The 27946-nt window shown below is 43.4% G+C and overlaps 2 protein-coding genes across 2 annotated transcripts in view; one reads left to right on the top strand and one right to left on the bottom strand.

Moving 5' to 3' along the window:
* Positions 1-901, bottom strand: part of PCCB (propionyl-CoA carboxylase subunit beta) — a 56646-nt gene extending 55745 nt beyond the window's left edge. Inside the window, exon 1 of the mRNA XM_019747974.3 lies at positions 657-901. Within this exon, the coding sequence (XP_019603533.3) occupies positions 657-839 (183 nt within the window). The 5' untranslated portion in view covers positions 840-901. The remainder of the gene's footprint in view (positions 1-656) is intronic.
* Positions 902-19343: 18442 nt separating this feature from the next.
* Positions 19344-27946, top strand: part of MSL2 (MSL complex subunit 2) — a 28494-nt gene continuing 19891 nt past the window's right edge. Inside the window, exon 1 of the mRNA XM_019748009.3 lies at positions 19344-20713. Within this exon, the coding sequence (XP_019603568.1) occupies positions 20572-20713 (142 nt within the window). The 5' untranslated portion in view covers positions 19344-20571. The remainder of the gene's footprint in view (positions 20714-27946) is intronic.

The raw sequence follows: 27946 nt of genomic DNA, 5'->3' as shown, positions 1-27946 counted from the left end.
AAAACACCTGCTTCCAATGCGTGCCTTTCCCACCCAGCAAGTTGATGCACGCTGAGACCGTAAAGGGGTTCAGCTGGGGTGTTAGGGGCAAAGGTTCCACAAATTCCCTGCAAGCACCACACACCCTACCCCAGACTGATGTGAGAGTTTGCCTATGTTATTTCCCCTGCCAAATGCCTTGATTTTACTGCTTCTATAATAGAGCAAGAACTAGTCTTTCATGGAGCATGAGCATAAGCAGAATTTTTTAAAAAATTAAGCGCCTATCATTGCTTCACTATCTTTATTCTAATATGATTGTGAGGGGAGAATTAATTACTATCTTCTGTTTAGAATTGACTCCTAAAGATTAGTAACTTGTCCAAAAGTTTATAGCTGTTAAGTGGTGAGCCGGAAGTGGCGAGCCGGTTAGAGCCCAGCCAGGTTCATCTAAAATTCCAAAGGAAAAGTATAAAGTGACAAAGCACAATGGTGCTTATCTTCTTCTTACTGGCCTCTTAGTGGAAGGTAAAAAGTTCTCAAGGTGAACCTTCTCGTCCCCGCCCCTCCCCAGCTTCGCGCGGATTGGCTGAGAGGCCTTCGGAGCTGCGAGCCAGGCACGTTGTGATAGGTCGCGAACGCCAAGGCAGGATGGCCTCGGTCCCTTCCGGACTTACTCGCTTATGCTGCGCTTCAATGCGGCGCTGGCCCCCGCCCAGCAGCGCGGCACGGCGCTTGTTCTCGATGCGCTCGTTAATGGAGACTGGCTGGCTGCACAGGCTGCGGACCGCAACGCGGAGACCGCTCACCACAACGCCGAGCCTTGCTCCAGCCGCTGCCACGCGCATTGCCGCCGCCATTTTTTGTTCTGCCGGCGCGCCCCCAGCCAAAGCACCTGAGTACGCATGTGCGTCTGTCGTGACTACAGTTGGGGCTGCGCCTGCGCAGTGTGGACTGGATGTAGGGAGCTGTGGTCTGGAATGCCGAGCGAGCTTGTGAGGCCGCCCTAGAGCGTCATCCGAAGAATGGGACTGGTTCTCCAATCTTGTGCTTCCTGGCTACACAGAAGGTGATCTTAGTGTTTGCTCTTCCCTGGCTACGTAGACCTCTAGTTTCCTCATCACACTTCCTTCAGAAAATGAGTAAATAATGAGTTAACCAACATTTATTGAACACTGGACAGGGTGTGGTTTGGCTTATTATCCTGATTTCACAGATGAGGTAAATGAAACAGAGGTAGAGTGATTTGATGAAGACTAAAGTGGAGTCAGGATTCAAACACAGAGACAGACCATGTGCCACCTAGTATTGAGCTCTTAACCTCTAGTGAATGATTCTCGAGTGTGTGGGCCCAGCAGCTTCAGCATCACTTGGGAGCGAGTTGGAAATGCAGGCTTCCAAATTCTCAGACTCCATGCCAGACCTACTGAATCAGAAATTCGGGGGGTTGCAGCCAACAATCTGTCTCAATACATGACCTAGATGATTTTGATGATTTCTACAGTTTGACAATGACTGCTCTTGGATTTAGAACTGAACTGTTGGGAGCTTGTCGATATATTTCCCCAACAAACTGGCAGGTCTTCAAGGCAAAGAACACGATGTGTGTTTCACATCCTTAGCCACAGAAACTGCTAAGGTTGATCATTAACCTCTAACAGCTCCAGCTCACAGCCAGGACCTTCATAAAGTCCAAACTCTGGCCCAAGACTTTAATGTTAATGCCATTCAATTCAGCAAGCATTTTTGAGCACCTACTGCATGCCAGGAACTAACCACCAGTACTTATGCTTCCTGGAGTAGGAATTGTTCACCTAGGTGTTCAGGAAAGCTGAGTGTCCAAGGCCTTAAGTCATGTGGCTGAACAAAATCATGTGTCTGACTCCATAGTGAGTGCTCTTGGCCCTGCATTTGGGTCCCTACCTTAAGGACAAAAGACTAACTAGCCTGGAAGCACAGGGGAGAATTTCAGCAAGTCTCGATGTGTCAAGGAGAATATCTCTGAGAAGGTAACTGCATGCCAAGGTACACAAGCAGTGTGAGGAAAGGCCTGGCATGTTCAGATTCTCTCTCTCTCTCTCTCTCTCTCTCTCTCACACACACACACACACACACACACACAAACAGTTGTGTCCCCAGTTTTGGCCAGAAATTGTGGTAAATGAGACTGGAACAGATAATGGAGTTAGATTATGAAGAATTTTACCATGTTCAGAAATTGGGACTTGATTTGGGCTCGGGACGCTTTTGTCCTAAAGTGCTTTGTAGAGCCTCTCCTATGGCACATCTCACACCATGTTAAGATTGTTTAGCTCTCTCCCAGCTAGATTTCCAAGCCAGAGGGCAAGGAGCATGGCTGGCTTACTCACCAGTGTGGCTCCTGCACCTGGAACAAGGCCCAACACATAGGAGGCCTTCAGAATGTATTTGTGGAATTGATTTGAGCTAGAAAATAGGCATTTGCATGTGGCTCTGGAGATTTTCTCCTACACCTATACATCCATCCAGGTTCTGCTTGGGTATCATCTCTCAAGGCAGTCTACCCTCAGCCTCCGTCTGCCTGGATTAGGGTAAGTATTGGTCACTCAGGGAAGCACAGATTTTTTTCTTATTTAACTTTGAATAACCAGTGTTTAGCAGAAAGCCCAACACAAGACTATTAAACTGCACCTAAGTGCTTCCTCCAGGTAGTTCGCTCTCCTTCCCCTTCTTTTTCCCCCTCTTTCCATTCTTCCTTCTCATTGTCCTAGGGCTTCACCTATGGGTACTCCATACATTGTTCTATAGATATATAATTTTATTCCTCCCACCTCAGATGCAAGTCCCAGCCTTGGGGTGGGGGTAGGAGGTAGGAGGAAAATTGAACTGTCCAGTAATTGCTCTCTAGAATCTAAGCATGCTCTAGGCCGTTTTGCTGTTTGTAGTCCCCCTTGCTGGGTTGCTATGTTTAAGTTATTTCTCCATTTTGAGACAGCAGTCATTCTGATCTGGGAATTGTATGCTAGTCAGTGACCATTGCCAGAAAGAATGGCTGCAATAGAAGGAAGGAGTAAATTTGGAAGATGTCACACATATTTGGAATATGTTAGTCTGGGTCTTCTGAGAAGCTGCCAAGAAGGCAATTAAACATACAAGAAATCAATTAGGGGAACCACCTGGGAGAGGCTGGGAGAGCAGAGATTACAATGCAAATCTAACCCCCAGTATTATGTTACCATAATTCAACTCACCTCCAATCTCTGCCTCCATCTTCAGATGGCCTTCTTCCTTGTGTGTCTCCATGTCTGTGATCTACCTCCCCTTTGTCTTGTTAGGACAGCAGTCTTTGGATTTAGGGTCCACCCTAAAGCCAGGATGATCTCATCTGGAGATCATTAATTTGATTACCATCTGCAAGACTCTATCCAAATAAGGTCACATTCATAAGTACCGGGAGTTAGGGCTTGGACATATCTTTTGGGGGGACACAATTCACTACATTATACGAGGTCATGGTAGATTCTTGCTGCTCCTTGCTGTTCTCAACTCTATCTCTGCATGTCCAAATCTCATGCATCCAATTCCAAACACAATTTCTTCCACAAATAATTTCCACAATTTCACATTATAAGCAACCTCTCCTTTCTTTAAACTTGCATCTGATTTTTGTTCCTAATTTATAGCTTTTATCAATGTCTACCTTTTATTGGGGCTGTCTATGTAAGGGAGTCTTACGCTTTCTTTGGTTAACCTGGGTTGCAGAAAGTACTACCCAAGCGTCTCATAAAAAGCAGACCACTTTTGATTTGTTGGTCTGGCTAGAACCATTTATGTTGCTCCTGCCACCACTGAACATGCTGCCCTAGCCTCTCTACCCTAAAGGTCCCTGTCTTTCTCAGCCAAAATGAGAACCTTAATGATTCTTAGTGATTCTTCTTCCCTAACCAGTTCCCTGTCTTCCTACCTCTTAGCTTCTTCTTTTCCCCAGACCTCTGCTCAGCAACCTGCTCCTTCTCTACTTCCCCCTCCCAATTTCCCACCTTGTTCAGCCCTGTGAAGCACAATTCTCCTACTCAGACCACCAGTTGCCTCCCTATTCTCTCGTCCACCAGTTTAGTCCTTCACTTGAAGCTTTCTCCTACCTTATCCACCTGGCCCACTAGATACCCTTAACTTTCTCCAATAACATTCCCTTCACCTTCTTGCTTTTCCTGATGGCATTAGTTCCCTCACTTCTAATACCCAACATGCTTTGCATCCCACAAAATTATTGCATTCTTCTTTTATCTTCCCTAGTTTGTCCCTACCTCTATGCGTACATGCTTGATATGTTGCATTAAAATGATTTATTCAGATTTTGCTGACCTCACTCTTCCCACCCACATTACACTCCAATTCTGTTTGTACTTATACCAGATGATGGGTTTGGGATGTATGTGATCAAAATTGTGATATACTGGGTATCCCTAGCTGGACTGGTAGAAGATATGAATAAGGTATGAATTTGGAGAAAGAGACTTTGAGCTCACAAGAAGTTCCAGTATTGCCTTCTGAATATACTGATTCTACCACCCTTGAGAATGCCCTTTCCCATTTCAACCAAAAGAGCCTTAGTGATTCTCTCCATTTCTGGATACTAGGTTGCATTTAAGCTAAAATACAGGCATAATATAAGAAATACTCTTTCTTTTTTCCTTATCCCCCCTCTTCCAACAGCTTAGAAAATTCTAAGACAAACATCATGATACTAGATTAAGAAATGTTTCTTTTTAATTAGTAGCTTCTCTTCTGTTCAAAAAAATTTCTGCTACAATTCTAAAAAAGGCTATATGAATTATGCTAATTTCACAATTATTTCTATTATAATGGATAATGATAAGTATTTAGCATGCTGTTCTAAAGCAATTAAGGTGAACATCTAGAAACTGGAAAAAATTAATTATTCATATATGACTCTTCCCTGGATTATGAGCTGTTTAGGGTAAGGATTCTATAATTTTTATTTCTATGTCACTAGTGCCCAATGGTTCCTTGATACATGGAAGTTATTCAATCAGTGAATGAACTTTCTTTCTTCCTACTCCAGTGTCTCTGGAAAAAATGGAATTATCTGACCCTCAGCTCTGTCACTAGAGGCAGTTTATTTCTCATGGAGCATGGGAAACCTATTGTTTCCTGAGGGTGTTGCTGACATTTAAGACATACTGAGAATATCAAAGTAATAAAGGTAATTAGGGGTTGGTTCATCTCCTCCAACTCTCCCCATATTTCAACCTTATGATTGATGGAAGTGTTACCCTGAGTGAATGAGAGAAGGAAGGAAAGTTGGGAAGAAGCATTTAGACTGCAGTGCAGTCTAAGGAAAATCAGCAAGAGAGATGAATGAAGTGATACCACAGTGTACTCTCTGCTGTCACACAGAGTTTGTTATTTTGTCAAGAGGAAGGCAGGAAGGAGAGGGACAAGAAGGAGGGAAGGAAGGAAGAAAGAAAGGAAAGAAGGAAGGCAGGAAGGTAGGAAGGAGAGGAGAGGGGAGGGAAGGAAGGAGAGGGAGGGAAGGAGAGAAAATAAGAGAAAGAAAGCAAGAAAGGGGAAAGGGGAGGGGAGGGAAAGGAAGGAAGGAAAGGACAAGAGAGGAAAAGGAAAACACATACTGTTGGAAGTCTTAGAAAACAGCTGCAATAGAACTTTCTTTACAACTCCTTTTATATGTAGGAAGGGACTAAGTATATACTATTGGTATAGTCTTCACTATCCAGAATCTGTCATAGACTAGAAGAGGCCCTAGAAAGAAGCACTGCACTAATTAAGAGTTTGTGAAGTGTTCTGGGGCATTGAAAAACATGCTTTGATGCCGTCACTATTCCAAGTGACACAAGTAGTGTGACTGTGAAAACCAGTTAATCTCTTTGAGCTGCAATTTTCACATTTATAAATGGAAATAATAATACTGACCCTGCAGAATAGTTGGAAGGATTAAATTATGAAAACATATGTAAAGTGTACACCACAGTGCTGGGTATTCACTAAGTGCTTAATAAATGGTAGTACCATTGATTAGTTTGAGAGGAGAATCCAGTGTAGATGGGAAGGATAGTGTAGATGGAAACTGATTCTGGATATATAAATAAGAAAGTTAATTATTGGAAGGAAGAAATTGTCAAGAAGGCCACAGAAAAACCAAAAAGCAATTGAATCTAGAAGCAGGAAAACACAGCCAAAGGCATACCACACAAACAGTCTGATTAGTACATTGACTTAAAAACCTGTTTGTTGATTTATTGATGATAGCCATTATTTTGTAGGATGTCAGATGGGCACTTGTCTTATTAGGGAGACCACTTCATGGACAGGGTAGATGCCTGACCTTTGCAATGTACACCTGAAGCTGAAGCCGAATAATACTGAATGTCAACTATAATATATATATAATCACAGGATGTGGAGAACAGCATAGGGAATAGAGTCAATTGTAACAGCTGTAGACTGTCAGAGGGGTCGTAGGTTGGGGGAGGAGGGTTACCACTTTGTGAGGGGTGTAAATGTCTATTACATTGTTTTGTACACTTGAAACTAGTAATTAAAAAAAAGAAACCCCACTGTTGCCAGGGCTTGCTGCCACTGCTCCTGGATTCTCAAAGCCATATAACTACTGTGAATAGTTTCTATGTTGTCATGTATCTTTGCATTACTCCCACATTCAGAGTCTTGAGTGGGGAAGCAGAGACTAGGTAACATGCCCAAACCCTAACATGAGAAGGATCTAACCTGCTTGGCATCAAGAGTCTCTCTAAATGAGGCTCCCTCTAAATGAAAGGGAGTTGCTATGGTGAATAGCCAAAAAAAAAAAAAGAAAAAGAAAAAGAAAAAGACAAATGATTTCTGTATTATTTAGAACAATGCTAGCAACTGTAACAAACAAACCCCCAAATTTCAGTGATCTAACATAATAGAAGCTTATTGTTCACTCATATAACATTCTTCTACGTGGTGGGCAGATTTTCTCCACCTTGTGGTTCAGGGACCCAGGCTTCTTCCAGCCTGTGGCCTCACCATCCATAGAATCCTCTGTGTGTGAGTGGAGAACGGGGAGGAGACAAGTGGAGGAGGAGTCCTTCTCTTGAAAGACCCCAACTCCACCTGGATAGAGGGACAAGGTTGGCAATGTAGTCCCTGGTTGGCCAGCATCTGTGCAGCAACAACTTCACACAATAGAAGGAGGCATGACAAACTTTTGATTGATGCCTATCTATGCCATACTGGATGTGGGGGCGGAGCCCCAGAGAGTAGTTTCCAGGCTCTCGGCCTCACATAGACAGGTGCTGGCTCAGGTAGTAAATGGCCAACTGTGATTGCATGGCCATCAGCTGTGGCTAGTTGGCCGTCAGCTGTAACCAGTGAGCCATTGGCCACAATATAACTGCTGTGGCTACAAGGAGGAGAGGAGAGGAGGAAGAATGGGGGCTAGCAAGAAGATGGCGGCTGGGCTGGCGAGTGTGGATGGCGGTTTGCGGACAGTGTGGATCCAGCCCCCAGTGAGAGTATAGTGCCGCCAGAGAGAATATAGTGGTATGACTCCCCTACCTATGTCTCCGTGGGTGTTCCTTTTTGGCCTCACCATGTCCTGCGTTCTTGTGTGGGGAGCGGGAGCAGAGACCCCGCAGGCCTCCCCGCCTGACACATGGCGCAGCGAGCAGGGTCCCCCACACGACAAATGGCGCAGCGAGCAGGGTATGGTGCCAGCCAAAGCTCTCCGAAGGACGGTGGAGCAGTTTGTGTGTATGAACACTCAGCCTGAGGAAGACCAGGAGGAGCAGCTGCCGGAGAGCTGGACCCCCGTGGAGGGGTGGGAGGACGTGGACGGTTCTCCCACCAGCACAGGAAAAGCCATGCAGCTGCTGGAGAGATGGAGCCCTGTGGAGAGGTGGAAAGATGTGGACGGTTCCCCAACCAGCACAGGCCGGAGAAAGCGAAGGTCGTTGCGGCCCTGTGGGCCGGGGAAGTCCCTGCTCAGGCAGCCCGGATGCAGGACTTGTAGTCCCAGGAGGTAACGCGGCTGAGTCCTCCGTGGGAGATGAGGGTGAGGTCAAGGTCGTCCCTCACCCCCAGGACAGCCCTGGTGAATGACTATGGACTATGGGGAATGGCCTTCCATCCTTAAGTTAATGGACCACTTGACTGTTTGTTTGGGAACTGTTGTTAGTGGAACTGGGGGATATTTGCTTTTGTCTCTTGACTGGCCGCCATTGAGAATATGTAAGCACCTGGATTGTGAGTCGCTGTTGTTCCAGCAGGGTACCCTGAGAGGCACAGAGAGAGTGGCAGTGCCCTGAGAGCCCTGGCTGAGTCCAGGAAGTCTGGCTGAGCCCTGAAGATACCCTGGCTGTGCCCAGGAAGTCGGGCTGTTCCCAGAGAGAGTGGCAGTGCCCTGAGAGCCCTGGCTGTGTCCAGGAAGTGTGGCTGTGCCCACAGAGAGTGGCAGTGCCCTGAAAGCCCTGGCTGTGTCCAGGAAGTGTGGCTGTTCCCAGAGAAAGTGGCAGTGCCCTGAGAAATCCTAGCTGTGCCCGGGGAAGACAGGTGGTACCCTAAGAAGTCCAGGAAGTCTGGTTGTGCCCAGGAGTACTGGTGGTGCCCTGAGAAACCCTGGCTGTGTCCGGGAAGACAGGTGGTACCCTAAGAAGTCCAGGAAGTCTGGCAGTGCCTAGGAGTACTGGTGGTGCCCTGAGAAACCCTGGCTGTGTCCGGGAAGACAGGTGGTACCCTAAGAAGTCCAGGAAGTCTGGCCGTGCCCAGAAGCACTGGTGGTGCCCTGAGAAACCCTGGCTGTGCCCAGAGAGCCTGGCTGTGTCCAGGATATTGCATTCACCCCCAGGCTCCTCGCACAGGTCCCCTCGCAGAAGACGCTTGTCTCGTAGATTGTGAGGCGAGAGCCTGTAGGGGTGGAGTGTGGGGGCGGAGCCCCAGAGAGTAGTTTCCAGGCTCTCGGCCTCACATAGACAGGTGCTGGCTCAGGTAGTAAATGGCCAACTGTGATTGCATGGCCATCAGCTGTGGCTAGTTGGCCGTCAGCTGTAACCAGTGAGCCATTGGCCACAATATAACTGCTGTGGCTACGAGGAGGAGAGGAGAGGAGGAAGAATGGGGGCTAGCAAGAAGATGGCGGCTGGGCTGGCGAGTGTGGATGGCGGTTTGCGGACAGTGTGGATCCAGCCCCCAGTGAGAGTATAGTGCTGCCAGAGAGAATATAGTGGTATGACTCCCCTACCTATGTCTCCGTGGGTGTTCCTTTTTGGCCTCACCATATCCTGCGTTCTTGTGTGGGGAGCGGGAGCAGAGACCCCGCAGGCCTCCCCGCCTGACACATGGCGCAGCGAGCAGGGTCCCCCACACGACACTGGATCAATGTATGTGGTTAAATACATGGGGGATGAGGCAGGGAACTGAGGATTAAAAGACCTTGATAGGATGCGAAACCATTTTGAGTATGGGATTTGGGGAGTGGGGAAAGAGATGGTGCACTAGGAAGTTGAAGTAAGTGGGGAACATTAACCCTGAGGTGCACCTAAGGATTGAACAGCTCAGCAACCCTGGCAACTTCTTTCCTATGAATGGTTGAACTGAGCTCCTTCTATGTCTATGGCACTTGGCGACGTGCAGAGGGTGGCAAGGAGGATGTAATTGTGACATGCAGAGGGTGGCAAGGAGGACATAATTGTGACTATCTCCAGAAGACTTCTAAACGAATTGGGAAAATGTGTACATAGAAAGATAAATTTTGTTTTCTAGGTAGCATTTGGGAAGTGTCAGGTGAATGGTGCTATAAGAGTTCAAAGTAGGAAGTTATCACTGACAGCTGGGGTCTTAGAGAAGGTCTTCAGTCCAGGTCCTCCAAAAAGCCGATGCTCAGATAGGATTGAATGTGTAAGAAATTTATTAGGGTAAATGCCTGTGAGAGAAAATGGGCAGAGAGCCGGGGGAGTCTGGAGAGTCTCCAGACTGTGAATATAGGGTAAATCTGCCCCTGAGTGAATGAAAGAGGGAAAGATGGGAGGCAGGCCCAATGGAAGCATTTTAGACTATAGAGCAGGATAAGAAAAGTTAAGCAAGACCATCAGAGTGTCATTGAGCAAAGTCCCACATCTCCCAGGAACGGGCCTGCTTCAGTTTCGCTGTCACACTCAGTCATTGGTTAGGAGCAGCCTACAGGATGGGGTCAATTACACTCCTTGCAGTTGGAGATCTGAGAGGTACATTCTCATGGCCCCCCCAGTCCACCCTTTGCTCCACACAGATCTACCTCCCCCACAGGTTTCGCAAGCAGTTCCTCCTTGGTTTCTGTGGGCCTTTCTCCCTGAGAGGAAACTCAGAAGATGGCATTTAGTGGAACCAACGCTGTCGCTGTATTTGATCTCAGAGCCACATCTGATATACATCCTCTCCCTCCTTGACCATCCATTCTCAAATCCCCTCACCCTCAGTGATCGCCTAGGCAGGTTTTAGCGACTTACCTGGTGATTTGACCCAAACTTTTATTCTGAAAATGTCTGAACCATTGATAATCACATCTTTGGGGGGCTGGGGTTGCTTCATATGTCCACTCATGGTTACAACAGAGCTGGGAAGTACTGGGAGGCACACAAATGGATCACCTGGCTTCTACATGTGTACCCTCCTTGTCCCCATTGTGCAAAAGCAGCCCTCCTGCTGATCAGGGTCAATTATTCTTGCAGGATGGTGATTCTTCTCACCTGCTGCTTCCTGGGCACAGACTTCAAAGCGCCCTGGCAGCAACTACAGCTTGTAATTCAATAGGATACTTGCTATATCCCCTGGCAAAAGTGTGGCCTCTTTGGGGACTAAGACCTCTAACCCTGAAGAGTCAAGAGTTGGGGAGACAGAAAAGACAAAAATCCCTCTGTGGATAGCTGTGATAGTAAGTGGGGTCACTCATGCTTCTATCTCTTGGTTCCCAGACCCATGTATTTTTCCGGTTCTGGACACAGCACCACAAAGAGGTCTCTGATTGAATACATATACTGTGTCTTGAGGAGGGTCCCCCATCTATCCAGATGGCTCCCTCTGTGCTGTACTTCAGTGCTTTTAGGACGCCATTCCAGACCTGCCTTAGCTGAACATTCTAATGTCTCTGGAGCTCTGCTACTCTAACAATTCGGTTTTCATCCTGCCACTCAGCTGTGTATTCCCTTCCCCTGATTGAGATAAAGTTCTCTTTGTCAGCTATTCCAAAGGCCCTATGGCTCTCTCACTTAACCCAAAACTGCTTGTTGTTAGTGGCCTGCAGTCTCTCATGATTAGAGGGCGTCGATACAACTTAGTAATTAATCACCCAATTTTACTATCTTTGTAGGCATTGTTCCATGTTTTTCAAATGCTTGCATCATCACATCTGCCACAACATTCCCATCCACTGGGACATTTTCCCAGGTTAACACTGGTGAAATCTTTAGCAGTTGAGCTACCACCTTGTGCCAGGAACTACCTATGTTCCATTTACTAACCAGGATGGTATACTCTTTGCCTGATGTGAAAGAGTCGATGAGCCAGTCCAAATACCTATCTTGCCACCTATTTTCTTGGACCACTCATGGAACCACTTGTGTTAGTCCCAGTCCCTGAGAAATGGATGCAAGATAAGATTAATTATGCAAGAAATGTATTAGAGGAAATGCCTATGAGAGAAAATGGGGAGACAAATGAAGGAGGCTGGGAGAGCCATCAGACTGCAGTGCAAGTCTGACCCTGAGTGAAGAAATGAAGGAAGGGAGGAAGATTGCATGGAAGCACCTTACACCCCAGTGAATTTCTAAGGAAAGTTTGGCAAGGCTGTTTGGGATTTCTCAAAGTCACCCGTCAGAGGAGTCTGGTATCTCCCAGGAGTGTGCCGGCCTTAGTATCTCAGCCATGCTCAGTCATTGTCTGGAAGCAGCCCGGAAGAAGCAGAGCCTTGGTGCAAAACAGTGATGAATTTTAGGGTAGTAGCTGGGGCCCTTAATCAATTATACTCATTGCAGTCAGAGATCTGAGAGGTCTATTCTCATGGCCACCACAGCAATCTTCATGGAGGAAGTGAATTTAGATAAGTGAATTTAGATAAGTGAATTTAGATAAGGAAATAGGTAGAATTTAGATAAGTGCTGATGGGCAGAAGATATATCTAAAGATGATAGGTGGGCAGAGTATACAGTGTACAAATAAAATAAATAGGACACCTTATTCAAATGGCATCTTATCTAAAAGACTCATTTTAGCAGTGTCATGGGAAAAAATAATGAAAAGGTAGGTAAAGATAGAATTGTTGTGGGTATTGAATACCAGAGTAAAAAATGTAGACTCTTTCTTATAGGCATTGGAAAGCAATAGACATCAAATCTACGTTTTACCTTCCATCTCAGCATTGAATACTAACGATCACCCCCACCTTTTTACTTCCTCCTTCATGAAAAGTTCTGTTGGCTTCTTTGAGATTATAGACTCATAGATATCCTTCTATTTCATTGGCCATTATTCTCAGTACAATTAATTCATTAATCCATTAGACAAATATTTAATGGTTATACCAGTCTCAAACCTCAACTCTTTAATGACTTCTCAATGTTCATATGATAAAGACAAACATTCTTCATATGTCCTCTAAGTCCCTTCAGGGCCTAGATGCTACTAGTCTCTATGCCTCATCTAGTACCATCCCCCAAGTCTCTGCTCCAGCCACACTGGTCTGTCAGCTCCTCAAAATCGCCGTGTTTCTCCTTCTGCAGGGTCTTTGCCTTCACTGGGTGGAAGGAACTCTCCCCTTTACAGTAGTTAATGTCTACTCACCCTCTCATTTCAGTTTGACACTTCCTTAGAAAGTCTCCTTCCCTGACTTCTTTACCTAAATTAAATCCTTCTGTTATATGTCCTCTAGTACCAGGCTCCTTTTATTTATAATTATCAAGGTTATCACTTTATATTTATTTGTGTGAACATTTGATTAATGCCAGTCTAATCAATCTCTCCAACTACATTATAAAGGTACATGAAGACAAGGATTGTATCTGTATTTTTATTTTTCTTATATAACTTAGGACAATGACTGAAATATACTTAGCATTGTACTTTAAATAATGAATACATGAATGAATGAACAGTATTAGTTCTAGATGACAGAGGGGTGGTGATATTTGTGCAAAACAGAACCTTAGCTTAATAAGTCAATACTGAGTAAGGTGAAATATAGGTCTGGGAGATTTACATTAGAGGGTCTGGCTAGAAGCCAACTATAAGTTTGAGTAAAGAAGGTACATTAGGGTTAATGCTAAGTTGCTATGTAAAACGACCTCTAAATACAATGGCCTCAGTAAAGTAGAAGTTTATTTCTTTCCCATAGATGTCTTCAAAGTTTACCTGCAACAACATTCACTGGAATGTTATTTAAATAGTGAAAAATTAATAATCTTAATGTCCAACACTAGCAGGATACTTTCGTAGTTTGTGATACTACTATTCAGTGGAATATCATCAACTTTTAAAAAATCATATTGTAGAATAGTGGCTCTCACACTTCTGTGCAATCATCACCACCATCCATCCTCATAACTCCTTTCATCTTGTAAAACTGAAACTCTATCCTCATTAAACAATAACTCATCATTAACCCCTCCCACGAGCCCCTGGAAACCACCATTAAACTTTTGGTCTTTAGGAGGTTGACTATTTTAAGTACCTTATAAATTGGAACCATAATTTAATAAGGTGGTTATTGTTTTTAAGAAAAAGAATTAAGACTTGTTGGGGGATATAGTCAAAGTGGTAACTCTGAGGTTATAAGCTTTAGAGAAAGAGAGCGATGGCATAATGACAGAATAGAGAAGAGCAAAATGCGATTTGGATATTGAGAAAACAATGATGAGCTTGGTTTTGGATGTATAAATTATAAGGTGACTGCAAGAAGCTGGAGATGTAAATCTGAAGCTCAGAAGAGATGTCAAAATAGAGATGCTGATGTAATAGTTACTCAAGAAGAAGGTAGACTGGAGCTCCTTGAAGACTTTTTTCACCTTTGTATCCATACTGCCTGTGTTAGAAACACATTTGAGGAAGATATTTGGGGTAGACTTCCTGTGGAAACCCTTCAAGGAAAGTATTATTATCCACATTTTATAGATGAGCGAACTAAGGGTCAGAGAGCTTGAATATTTTTTTCCCAAATCAACACAGTAAGTATTGTAATAAAGATTTATTCATGCTCCTTCCACTGTCCCATGCTACTCCCCAAAGCTCAGGAATAACAAGAAAGATGGTTTGCCTCACCTAGTCTAGTTTGCTCAACTTCAAGTTGAAAATCTTTATCCCTGTCTTTGAGTTGCAAAAACTATTTTTAAAACCTTTACTGTCCAGAGTTTATACTTAGATATCATTAGGGATCCTATTATATTCAAGAGATGTACCGGTTTTGAAACCATTCCTGCAATCAATTTCCCTGTCCCTAAGCAGCTCCCTCTCATTTCACATAGCAGCAATTCCAACCTCTCATCACTCACTTAATGGACTTTTCCTAATAGTAAAATGTTGAACAGTCAAATTTAGGATTGAGGTTCCTGTAGTCAAGCTCCTGCTTGACTCAACCTGCTTGACCGGAAAACTAGTGTTGAGCTCTGGAGAGTAAGTTGGTTGACCCTGAGACTATGAAACCCTCACGTGGTATCATAGGCCTTATGGAAGAGGTGGGAGTTGTAATGATATATATTGTCCTAAGACAGATAGGGATCTTAGGTAATGGAGAAATAGCCCCCAGGGACAGATGGGCTGTGTTCCAAAAATTCAATTTTAAATTGACTGATTGGAATGCAGAATACATTTTCCCTTAGAAATAATGCTATGAATAATTGCAGTTATTTTCTCAGGAAAGTCCACACAAGATTGTTTAACCCACAATGTAACAGAAATGTATGCTAAGACATTTCAGACTCGCATCAAGTGCATCCCTAAATCCTTACCACTCTGATTATAAATTAGCTGTTACATGGCTGCACCCCAACTAAACTGTGAACTCTTTGAGGGCTGGAAAGTGTTGAATTACTCATTTTTGTGTTTTGAATGCCTGGCATATAACTGGCAATAAACGTTGGTTGCATAAATGAATGGATAAATTTAACAGGTATTTGAATAGTGTTGAAAGTATCTTAGAGAATAAAAACAGTAACATTTAGTGAGTACCTTAATATGTGTCTGGCACTCTGCTAGGTGGATGACCAATAAAGCAAGCTGCTTTGTTTAGGCTAGAGTTAGGGATGAAGACGCTGAAGACCATTTTAGTGTTTAAGATATAAAATATCTGGACTTGCTAAATGAATGTTTTTGGATGAAATGAATGGATAGATGTATTGATTTGAGAAAAGATAAACAGAAATTGGTATTCAAAGAGAAGTGGTTCTTTTGAGGGGCTCTAGGGCTGAGAAGGGGAGAGGTATGACCACAGCTAAAGAGCAGAGAATGAAAGAGGAAGTTTGGTAACAGAGAGGAGTGGTCAGGAAAGAATAGTAGGATTGGCCTGGATTAGGATCTGGTTCAATTTCATCTGGTTTACTGCTCCCTGTAAAGATGTGTTTTCTCTGAACAGTCTCTGAAGATTTGTTGTGATTTTAGATTAAGTTATTTATCACTTTCCCATAGATTGATGTTAACTAGATTTATTTCTTTGCACAGACAGTACATTAAGCACTTGTTAACATTTGGTAGGAATGGTGTCTTAGCTGCTGTAACACAATACCATAATCTGGGTGATTTAAACAACATGTATTTCTTATAGTTATGGATGCTGGAAATCTGAGACCAGGATGCCAGCATGGTCTCCTGGTGAGGTCCCTTTGCTGGGTTGAAGATGGGTGACTTCTTGTTGTATCCTTACATGGCAGAGAGTGAGAGAGCTCTCTGAGGTCTCTTTTATAAGGGCACTCATCCTATTCATGAGGGATCCACTATAGTGATCTAATTATCTCCCTAAGGCCCCACCTTCTCATATCATCACACTGGGGTTAGGATTTTAACATCTGAATTTGGAGGAGACACAAACATTCAGTTCATATTAAATGACTACAATGGTGAAGGCAGTCAAGTGGAGATACTTGGTAGTCAGGGAGAATGAAACCTGGGAAGGTGGGAGAGGAAATATTATCTCTAGATGGGTTTTGGTGGAGGAAGAAAAAGGAGGGGACAGAGGAAGGAGGGTAAAAGAGGGGAAAAGCAAACAATTATTTAATAATACTGTAAAGGGCCCAACCTCTCAGAAAGTCCCTCTGACTTACTGCCAGCCTGATCTTTGAAAGCGTAACTATGACTACTTTTGTATTCATTATCCCCAAAGTGCTAGAGTGCAATCAATAATACTTGTTGACTGATTATTCTGAGTGTTTCAAATCAATTCACACTTTAGGTTTTATTCAGGATTTTAGAATTGACATTGATCAAGCTGAAGAAATAAATGTCTTGAAATTTGCAAGACATTTTATGTCTCTCCCCAAGGAAAAGGAAACATTTGTCCACGTCTGTTATGCACTGCACACTTTACTGGTGTGTGTGTGGGGGTCATTTACATCATTGCATTTCTAGTGATTCATCATTATTTTAACAATTACTGAGTGCCCATTATATGTCAGACCCTATGTTAGACAATGATGATAAAAGTCAAAAAGGGAGAAACTCTGACCTTCTAGTAGTTATAGCATACTGGGGAGAAGACAGGGCTAAACCAAGAACTGCCATATAGTATGTATGGTAAGTGCAATAAAAGAGGTAAGCACTTGGCAATCTTGGAGGACAGAAATGGAGAGCTTTCATTCAAAGTGGGTAGGAAGTACAGATAATAAGAAGGAAACATTTGTCTGAATGAAAATTTACCTGGATGCCAAGAGGAGCCTAAAGAGGCATGACTAAATATTGTGGGATCCTGGATTAGGAAAAGGACATTAGAGAAAAACCTGAAGAAATATAAAATACAGATTTTAGTTAATATATATTACTACTGGTTCATTAATTGTGATAAATGTACCATACTAATGTAAGATATTAATAATAGTGGAAGTTGGGTGTGGTGTATACTAGAACTATTTGTACTATCTGTGTAATAATTCTGTAAAAATTTAATAAAAAAATTTTAACTGGCATCTTGTATTTTTGTTAGAGCTGACAACGTAACACTTTTACTTCCAAATAATAATTAAAATATGAAAAATTAAGTGAACAGTTTAAGAGATTTGACCTGTATATGATTTCTCCTAAATATTTGAACCAAACACTTTATTTTCTATAACGAGTTAATTTGTCTTCTGTTTTGGCAAGGCTCAAGCAACTAAATAATTATTAGACAGGGAATATACTTCAATGTGGAAATGCTTTGCCTCTAAGTGACATAGCCTACCACCAGTTACAACCACTTTCAGAAGCTAAAAAAGAAGTGACTTAAGTCTATCTCTTCCCCCTTCCCCATGAACTATCAATAGAATTAATCTTAATTTGGGTTGTGTATATCTCAAGAGATTTAAAAAAATACCATTATGAGAAAATCAGCAAGCTTAATTAACGTCCTGCAAGTAATCACTTATCTGGGGTGACTGCTGATATGTGCTGCCTGAAAGGAAAACAGTGCTGATTATTTTATTCTTGTAACTCTTTTGGGAAAGAACAACCTGTGTGTTGTGGCAGAAGACCTTAGCGTTTGGAATAAAAATAGAACTGTATATTATAACTGTTTTATTTGAAGGTAAGCTTAGAAAAAAATCTATCAAAAAAAGATGGAGCATTTAAGAATGAGAATGACTTTTATAACATTTTTAGTTTCCCAGATACAAGACAACCAAATATATTTTGCACAACTTTAATTTCTGCTTGCTGTTTAGCAAAATTACGGTCAGATTCTTATTGCTTCATACTTAAGTGCTGATAATACACTAGGCCTTGTAAAAACAAAATGAACCTGTTTCCGAATGGTAGTAGAAATTACGTATCAGAGGTCATATGGGTTCCCTTGATATTTTAACTGTTCATTTCTACTTTAAGTGGCAAGCCCCTAAAACTAACATGTGCTACAAGACATTTACATACGTCATAAATTTCACTTTGCAAGCTTGCAGAGAGCATCTACTATGTGCAAAAAATTATGAACAGCTTTGGTGTATCCAGAGATTAAATAATAGTTCCTATACTGTGTTTCTCTTTGTGCAACTCAAAAAAGGTTTTGTACTTTTCACAGCGGAGCGGAATCATGTTAAGTTAGGCGTTTATTTGTATCCCAGTGTTCTTGGTCTCCTGCAAAAACATCAGGCAAAAGCTTGTTTAAAAAATGGATAATACTTTCAAGGATTTGGGTTTCTTCTAATAGGACCATGGAATCTTCAAAATATTTATTCACATTGAAGGGCTAGTTCTGTCACAGGAGATAGAAAATGGGTTCGTTTTGTTTTTAAACTGGTCTCTGTTCCAGTACCAGCTCGGAGCGGTCTTGGTTCGCGCCTCTCTAAGGCCGCACCGCTAGCATTCGCCTGACACCAAGGACCAGAGGCCAAGGGAACATCCCGGCTCTGATTGGCCGGAGAAGGACGGTGGGCCGGAGCCCCATGGCTTGCATACCGCCCGCTGGGGCCTTACAGACCTCAAGCCGCAAGCGACGAAGGCCTGCGGCCCTAGCCTAGCAAACGCCGCCCGAATGCCTGCTGGGCGCGCGGCCACTTTGATTGCTGCCTGCCTTCCCGGTTCGGCGAGTGCCAGCGAGCCGCGGCAGCGCCCTTGCGGTGGTGGGGAAACGCTGTTCCTGGGGAAAGGCCGCGAGGGCGGGACTTGGGGCCATGAGGGTCTGTTTCCTCACAAAGTGGTCAGTCAGGGCGGGGAGAGGCCGCGTTGGAGCCAGGCCGGAGCGCCACATGGCGAGACTTAGTCGGGCCTAGCTTTGGCGGGCACCGAGAAAGCAGTGTAGTGCGGGAAGTCTACAGCCCACACTGGGGAAGGACGGGTCAACTGACGGAGGTTTCACCACAACCCACACACCTAAGAGGGAATTTGAGAGCGCACGGGGGAGGGGGCGGAGAGAGCAGACGGCTCTCAGGGAGCATGCCCTGTTTCGAGAGCCGAAAGCAGAGAGCCACGCCTGCGCAGTGAGTCCAGGGTGGGTTGGCAGCGGGGAGGGGCCGGCGTGAGCCGGCTGATGTGTTTATCCGGTTTTCTGGGTGGGCGGTCAAAGCGCACGCGTTAAGGGCGTAAGGCGGCGGAGCTGGGTAGTGGAATGCGCATGCGCTGAGCGAGCCGGTAGCTCGTGGAGGGGGGCTCTAAGAGGAGAAGCAGAGGAAAAGGGAAGCGAAGGGAAAGGAAAGGGCGGGGGGAGGGGTGAGAGTGTGCTCTGCGCATGCGTGCGAGCGCCAGCGACGACGGCGGCGGGGGAGTCTCGGGGATGACAGTGGCTTTGCCCGTTGGGGTAACGGTCGTCGTCTCCCGCAGGGTTTGAGGTGCCGCACAGCCCGTGGGATCCATTAAGACCGCAGCAACCCGGGCCCTACGGAACTAGAGTGGCGCGTGGAGTCGGGGGTGAGGGCGGCGAGGCACTGGGGGAGGGGCCTACAGCGGGGCCTGCTGTGTGCGCTGGGCGGCGGCGGGGCCTGGCGGTGTTGGCGCTCGCCTCAGCCGCGGCCGGGCGGGTACCGTGGGCGGCAGCAGCCGTCCTGCTTGGCGGAGGCGGTGTCCGTGTGTGAAGCGCCGAGAAGATGGCCGGGCAGTGAGGGGAGGCGCTTGCGCCTGGTGACCTCGGAGTAAGCGACTGAGGAGCGAGGGGCGCCACCGCGGTTCGGCGGGGCCTGCTCCCCGCCCCCTCCCGCCGCTGCCGGCCCGCGTACTTCCTCCTCGGCCCTCCCCTATCGGGTGCGGGACTCGCCTGCCTGCTTAGCCACCTCAGGGAACAGCGGGGCTGTAACCGCCGGGGCGGAGAGCCAGGCGCAGTCCGGGTCCCGCGTCCGATATGGAGAGAGCGGCGGGGGTCTCGGCCAGTCGCAACAGCAACATTCGCCGCTGCCGCGGCTTCGTGCACTAGATCGAGGAAGCCGACGCCCGAGCTGTCGTCCTTGCTGTTGCCGCTGCCTCCGCGCCGGGCGCTGTGATGGAGTAAGGGCCCTGCTGCCGGTGAGAAGCGTGCCCGCCCCTTGGACCGGGCCGGGGCCTGCTCCCGCCCAGCTCGACCTGAAGGAGGTACCTCCGCGTCCGGAGATGCAGCTCGAGCGAAGGCCGCCCGCCGAGCCGCGGGGCTAGACTGAGCGCCCAGTCTCGGCCCGAGCGCTGAAGCCGCCACGTTCTGCGCCCCGCGGCCGCCCGGGACAAACTCGAACGCTGGTTTCTTCTGTACTTTTTTTTTCGGTCTGCAAGTCTCAGGGACGGAGGAGGGGCGTCAAGGCCCCATGTGTGGGAGGATAACTTCAGCTCCGCAAACTTGCACGGATTGTGATTACTACTTTGGCCAGTGGTTCAGCTCTGATTTCCTCCGAATTGTTGCAAATTCGCCATTGTTCCCTGGCTGCTTACAAAGTTGGATCCGGAATTTCTTTTCAACCGGGAGCCAACGGTGTCGAAGTGTCTGCAATGAACCCCGTGAATGCTACTGCTCTCTACATTTCCGCGAGCCGCCTAGTGCTCAACTACGACCCCGGAGACCCCAAGGCGTTTACCGAGATTAACAGGCTCTTGCCTTACTTCCGACAGTCCCTCTCGTGCTGTGTTTGCGGTGAGACGCTTTTTATTCCCTTTTCAAGGCTTGTTTTTAAAAACCTTCTGGGCAGTGGTAACAGACGGTTCGACGTCTTGGTAGATTGTATTAAGCTTTTGTTATTTGTGCAGTGGTATATGGTCAGTTTTGAAACTCGCCAAAGGACTTTTGCCCAGCATTTCAGAAAGAACCCTTTCAAACCGCATTGTACAGCGGCCTGAACGTTCAAAACTGTTTAATTCGCCTTGGGTCAGCGCCTTACCATTTCTGGTGATGGTTTTTAAAATTAGGTGAAATATGCATACATCTTGTCCCGCTTTTAAAAAATAACTTGATACAAGAGTTGACTTAATACCTACCTGGGTTAACTGGTTAAAACGTGCATGTGGCGTGTTTGCATTTCCCCAAACTGTTGTCATGTGGGTGCTGGTATAACGTGATGCACCCACAGCTAGAGAACTTGGTGCAGAACTTTTCCCCCATGTTCTTCAACAAATGCTTTGACAGTTGGACGGTAAACAGCCGGGGAATACTGATGGGATGCTCTGTAAGTGCTTTTTAGCTGGTAGGATTTTACAGGATTACGTTTCTTATTTTGTAGCTTTAAAATATTGTGTCCTGGTACAGGGTTATTTTAGGTGTTTTTGTTCAAAAATATTAATTTGTGGTGGGCAGGATACTTTAAAGATACTTTTGAGAGCTGAAGGTATGCTAAATTACCTAATAAATCGAAGTGTCTCAAAAGTGATGATAATTTGGATTAACTGATGTTAATAATCACGTTTTTCAAAAAACCTAGACTGAAAACATTAATGCAGAGGAAAGGACGACTGACAGAAAAAGCAGTAATATACTCCACTTTATATTCTTAATCCACCAAAAGTTTTGAGGTCTTGTTGATCCACTTGTTTAGTCAGGACTTGAGAAATGCAGGCGTTTCAGGCTTTCACTTTATCTTAAATTAGATAAAGAGGAGTAATTATGCGACTGTATTCATTTGAGATTCATCCAGCATTTTCTGTATAGCTCTGGGGCAAGGCACTGAGGGGGTGCAAAAGAGGTGAAGATTGTTGTTGCTTTTTTTTTTCTTTGCGCACCAGGTACTTAATCTCATAAAAATTTAAGTAACTGTGTTAGAGTGTGATTAAGTTCTACTGTGACTGGTAACAGACACTTAACACCTTTATAGAGAAGCACTTGCTCTGGGCAAATCACTTAACTGCCCTGGGCCTCAGTTTCTTAATGTTTAAAATGAGTTTTGGAGTAGATTAAGTTTCAGCTTAAATTTTACTAATGAAAACAACAATTTGATTGGTTTCAATGTACACCCTTACCCTACTCCCACTTTTCATGGAGTGCTTCCTTTTATTCCTTAACAGTTTTTGATAGTTTACAGACTGAGGAGATGGAGCTGCTATAGGTTTCTTCTTCACAAGTCTTTCTTTTGGAGGAATTGCTGTGGTGATGTAGGGGAAAGAGGGCATAGGGCATCCAACCCTGGCCTGCTAGAACATCAGTAGAGGGTGATGTCATTATCCAGGCAACACTTGGAGATCTGGTAAGTCGTCTTTTTACTAGGTGGATGGGACAGCCCTCTATTTTAAGGGGGAAATGGTAGTTTTGAATCGTGTAGATGCTTGGGATAGAAAGTTCTTACCAGTAACTTCAGGATAGTTGTGGTTTAACTGAACTTTTTCCCAGATTCTAACCTGGATTTGAAAAAAAAGACATTAAAGATAAAATTGCATTTAAAAAATGTCCCCCAGCTGTAGCTTTTTTTTTTTAATTATTTTTTTAAATTAGTCTTGACAGCACAAGGGGAATTTTTCTAACAGTGGAGCTTTGTAATTAATTATCCCTTCTTGTTCAGCTTCCCTCCCCCACCATCCTATGGAAAAGATTTGTGGGTTCTGCTTCTCCTTTATAACTGAGTAGCTGGCATAAAATTTCAGCAATCTGGATGTAGGTTCAGACTGAACCCCCACACCAGATCTCTTTGAGTGTAGTCTGTGGTTATCAACAGATAGAAAAAAAAAAATCAGTTATTTAAATTCAGCTCCAGCATTTAATCAACTTTATATCAGGTGCTATCCTAAACTCTTTTTCTTAGTTGAATAGCATAAATTCATTCAAGTTAATAGGGCGTGTGCAATCTTATTTCATGAAGATAATATGTAAACGCAAAGTTTAATTCTCTCTTGGTGCTGTTTGTTTCAACAGGTCCTCCATCGTCTGACCCAGTCCTACCTTTTCAGCCTTGCACACTCTGCTTCAGCCAGATTGATGTTTTTGCCTTTTCAAATATACATGCTTTATGTTTTCCTCCTCTTTTCCCCACCTTTGCTCTCTAAAGTTCCTTCTGCCCAAAATACACCCTTCCCTTTATGGTATATAACTCATCAGCTACCTCTCTCTTCAGTGAATTCTTCCTTGCTCACTCCAGTAGAAAGTTGTCTTTTTTCTTTGAACCTTTAACCCTTTGTTCCAGTCATAGGCACTTTAAAATTTTTTCAGTGCAGTTTTTGTATCTAATTTTTCTGATATATTAGGGAAATTACTATATTTTGTACATTGTTGTGTTCCTCTTGCCTCATCCGTTCTCTCCTGTAGTGACTTGCGTGTAGGGGTTTATAACAGACTCAGGAAGAAAGTGAGAGGATGAGGGAGGGAAAGTGAAAGATGTACATACTTTGAATATAGGTTCAAATCTTGACTCTTCTGTTACTGTGTAAGCAAGTTGCTTTAACTTTTTGCCTCAGCTTCATTTACGTTATGATTATACCTTATTCAAGTTTGTTTCTCCAAATTTGTGTTATGTGTGGGTTTATTTTTAAGTAGGGGCAAGCCTTTGAACCCAAGACAAGTCTATGGACTTGGTGTCTGGTACATATTATGTGCTTAATATCCCCAACCTTGTGCAGAAGAGAGGGAGGAGGAGGTGAGAGAAGAGACTGAACTCTCAGGTCAATTATTGTCAAACCTAGACTGTTCACTGGAACTACAGGTTTTGTTATCATTGTTCTTTGAAATGTTAATTAGCTGATTATCACTGTTTGTTTGTTTTGCTTTGTATATTTAAACCTTTCTGAAGCCTCTAGTGAATGGGATAGTAATGCTTCAGGGAATTACTGTACTTTCTAGGCCACGGAAACTGACCAAGACAGTATTACTGTGGATACTATTTTTTGTGTCAGTTTTTTTCCCCTTGCTCTAAATGTTGGGCGTGCTTTATCATTTATCAGCAAGTACAATTTCTTTATAATGCCATGAGACTTCATAAATTGTGTTAGGGATTTTAAGTTCTTCATTAAACTTGTAAGTCCTCAAATAATATAACGGGTTTCACATGTAGAGTCAACTCCTGTTTGAATTGGACATGTTAAGTGGAAAACTATTACTCTGTGATATATGAAGTCCTGTAAATTAATCACGGTCAAATCTCTACGCAGGCACATGGATATTTTCCTGGTGTTTTATTGGAGTCTAGAAACACCGTGGTTTTGGCTTTGGATTCACTGAATACTTGTGGACATTTTGGACATCCAGTTTCTCACGTATAAAATGCGAAGACACTGGAGATTAATGTTTCCTAATGACATAGGGTGACATAGGCTGACCAAGTTTTTGTTTTGAATGTTAAGGACTTAAAAACAAAATCCTATCATCTTTTCTTAATACTGCTACTCTTACATTCCACCAGAAGGTAGGTGGTTTCCTGAGGGTGAGCACCTTGCTGGTATCATTCACTATTGTAGCCTTGCCACCTGACTGTTACTGGCTCAACTTGTTAAATGGATGAAATTACCATTAAAAAGAGAAAGTTTAGGAAAGATGTACTCAGAATAAGTATATGCCTTAAAATTAAATAGATTTAGCTTTATGAACAACCACCTTCGTGATTCTTATTTTTCTCATTTTGCCATTATTTGTGGACCCCCTCCCCAAATTAGTAGGTGATGTCAAGAATCTATTCCAGTATAGAATTTTGATTCTCTTTTTTTTTTTTTTAACTTTTATTTAAGTGTGTTTTTCCAGGACCCATCAGCTCCAAGTCAAGTAGTTGTTTCAATTCAGTTGTAGAGGGCACAGCTCACAGTGGCCCATGTGGGGGGATTGAACTGGCAACCTTGTTATTAAGAGCATTGCTCTAACCAACTGAACTGACAGGCCGCCCCCATTGATTCTCTTTTAGCAGAATTAACTTGGTTTTTGACTGAGCAAACAATTTATAAATAGCAAAAATGTTCTAAAATGAAATTTGAGCATATAATCTGGAGTGATTTTAAACTACGTATCTTTTAGGTGGAAACTAAATTAAAAGGCCATTTGAATAATTGTGCATTAGTGTCCTATTGTTTTATATTTAATATTTTTTTCAATATGAGTTCATTTGATACTTGGTTTTATTTTTCTTGTACTTAAAATCACTATAATTAAAATCTTTTTATTGTTAGTGAAAACATAAAGTTTGCCATCTTAACCATTTTTAAGTGTACAGTTCAGTAGTGTTAAGTATATTTATGTTGTTGTGAAACCAATTTCCCGAACTTTTTCATCTTGTACATCTGAAACTCTGTGCCCATCAACCAGTGACCCATTTTTCTCCTTTCCCTGGTAACCACCATTCTGTTTTCTGTCTTTATAAATTTGATTTCTCTAGATACCTCATATAAGTACAGTCATACACTATTTGTCTTTTAGTTGACTGGCTTATTTCACTTAGCATACTGTCCTCAAGGTTCATCCATGTTGTAACATGTGACAGGATTTCCTTCCTTTTTAAGGCTGAATAGCCCATTGTATGTGTGTACCAAACTTTAGATGAGTTGCTTCCAGCTCTTCACTATTGCAAATTGTGTTGGTTTGAACAGACTGCTTTAAATTATTTTGAATATATACCCAGAAGTGTGATTGCTGGATTGTATATTTGTATTTTTAATTTTTTGAGGAATCTTTATACTGTTTTCCACAGTGGTTTCACCATTTTATAGTCATACTAACTGATTAAGAGTTACGAATTCTCCACATTCTTGCCAGTACTTGTATTTTCTGTTGTTGTTTTTTTCTTAATTTTTTGATAATAACTATTCTGATGGCTGTGCATGATAGCTCATTGGTTTTAATTTGCATTTCTCTAATGATTAGTGATGTTGATCATACCCATGCTTGTTGGCCATTTGTATATCATCTTTGGAGAATCACTATCATTTTTTATCTTGAAAACTTACTTCACTTATTACATCTTTATTAATTGCCTGTGATGTTCTAAGTGCTGGGATAGAAAGATGAGTAAGACACATGGCACCTATCCATATGTTGCTTAATGTTAAGGGGAAGACAGATAAGTAAACCAGCAATTATTGGGTAGGTGCTGTGTTAGAGGCACTTACGTTATGTGAAATCCAAGTATCATAATAGAACCACTTATAAGTTAACTTTATTGCACATGTAAAAACTTCAGAAATTAGCCATAAATGAGTATTTCCTTCCGTATAATTTGTTTTTGAATAGCTGTTTGGGTCATTGTTTAAGTAAGCCTGATTGGTGTTAAAGCAGAGTTTGGTTTAACAGTTTTTTTCCCTGGGACTTAAGTTAATCTGTTCTTTCTAATATGCGAAAAAATATTTTTTTTCTCCTCCTCCTTACCCCCTCTGGTTCAAGCCATTTTTCTCAGTTTAATTGTGGAAGACACAGCTCCCTGGCCCATGCTGGTATTATGAGCCTTGCACTCCCCCTGGCTGAGGCAGTCAGTCACCGGTCTGCTCACAGGAGCTCTTGGCAGCTCTCGCAGGCCACCGGCCACTCACGCTAGCTGCCGGCCACTCATGCTGGCTGCTGGACACTCACACTGGCCACCGGCTGCTCATAGCAGCCCACAGCAGCCGACGGCAGCCCAGCTCCAGGGAGAGCTGTTGTTCACAATCTTAGCTGTAGAGGGCGCAGATCACTGGCCCCTGTGGAAATCCAACTGGCTACCTTGGCATTGGGAGCATGGTGCTCAAACCACCTGACCCACCAGGCCGGCCCGGAAGAATTCTTTAGGGAGCATTTATCCAGTGGGCTGGTAAGGAGGAACAATATTAGTAATTTGTCTTTGTAGATACACTTCTTTTACTTCAGATATATTTATGTAACTGGTTTCTTTTCCTAAGAAAAATCTCCTTTGTACAGTTTCCTCTATTAGTATTCTAAAAATGACTTCTAAAATATGAGTTCCTACTTGGGTAAGTTTATGCAAAATGAAGTTGTCTTAGGGAAAAGACTCCCTATGTGCCTTGTTCTGGATGCTGAGAGAAATGAAAAGAAATTTGTTCCACAGTCCTTTGTCATATGATATAACCACCTGAAAAGTTAATAATACTAGTTTAAATAATGGTTCAAGGCAAGCTGTATGGTACTGTAGAACTGCCTACTGTAGACAGGAGAAATTGTTTCAGTCTAGTGAGATCTAGGAAGTATGGGGCTTGAGCGGGACCAAGAGGAATGGCGAAGTTAGTGTTCACTTTTAGCAAGCCTTTAGGGAGAGAACAGTTGGCTTGTTAGGGCTGCAGAAAGTCTAGTTTATCTGTAATGAAGAGTGCTGAAGGAGAGCTCTTGCCCTGTGGTGGGTACTCAGCGGCCTTTTGTATGGGCAGCTTTGATGCCAGACTAAGGAATTTGACATTTACCTTGTAGACTGTTTCATTTTTTCCCGCCAAAGTGTGCTCTATAGGCCACCTAAATCACATCACCTAAAGGGCTTGTTAAAATTCAAATTCCCAATTATCACATCAGACTGACGGTATTGGAATTTCTGTTGGAGCCTTGTAATTTGTATTGTAACCCCCCCATCTTGATATGGAGGGGGATTTGCAAATCACTGTTTCAAGCATTTGAGAAACAACATTTTAAGGAGAGTGATGTAATAGAAATTCTGTTTTAGGAAAGATTAACTTGGTTGTAGAATATGGGATTGATTGCTGAATAGTGGTGGCAGTGGTAAGAGAACAATAAAGATAATGCTAAGGGAAATTTTTGTCTTATGGTTATCGTAACATTTTCTTTGCTATATTACTGTATTACATTTTGTCATGGTTTGGCATATTTCTCTATAATTAGATTAAATGAGACATTTCCTACCCTTAAATTTATAAACATATCTAGTACAGTGCTTTCACATAGTATATACTTTAAAAAATGAATTATATTTAAGAAATGACAAAACCTGGCAGTTTAATAAAGATCATGGGAAAAATTGAAGGCGTCAAAGGT

Source organism: Rhinolophus sinicus, chromosome 5, assembly GCF_057876585.1.
Source record: "Rhinolophus sinicus isolate RSI-liver-muscle chromosome 5, RSI-T2T, whole genome shotgun sequence".
Classification (NCBI taxonomy): Eukaryota; Metazoa; Chordata; class Mammalia; order Chiroptera; family Rhinolophidae; genus Rhinolophus; species Rhinolophus sinicus.
Note: the sequence above shows the minus strand (reverse complement) of the source record. Positions and strands in the feature narration are given on the sequence as shown.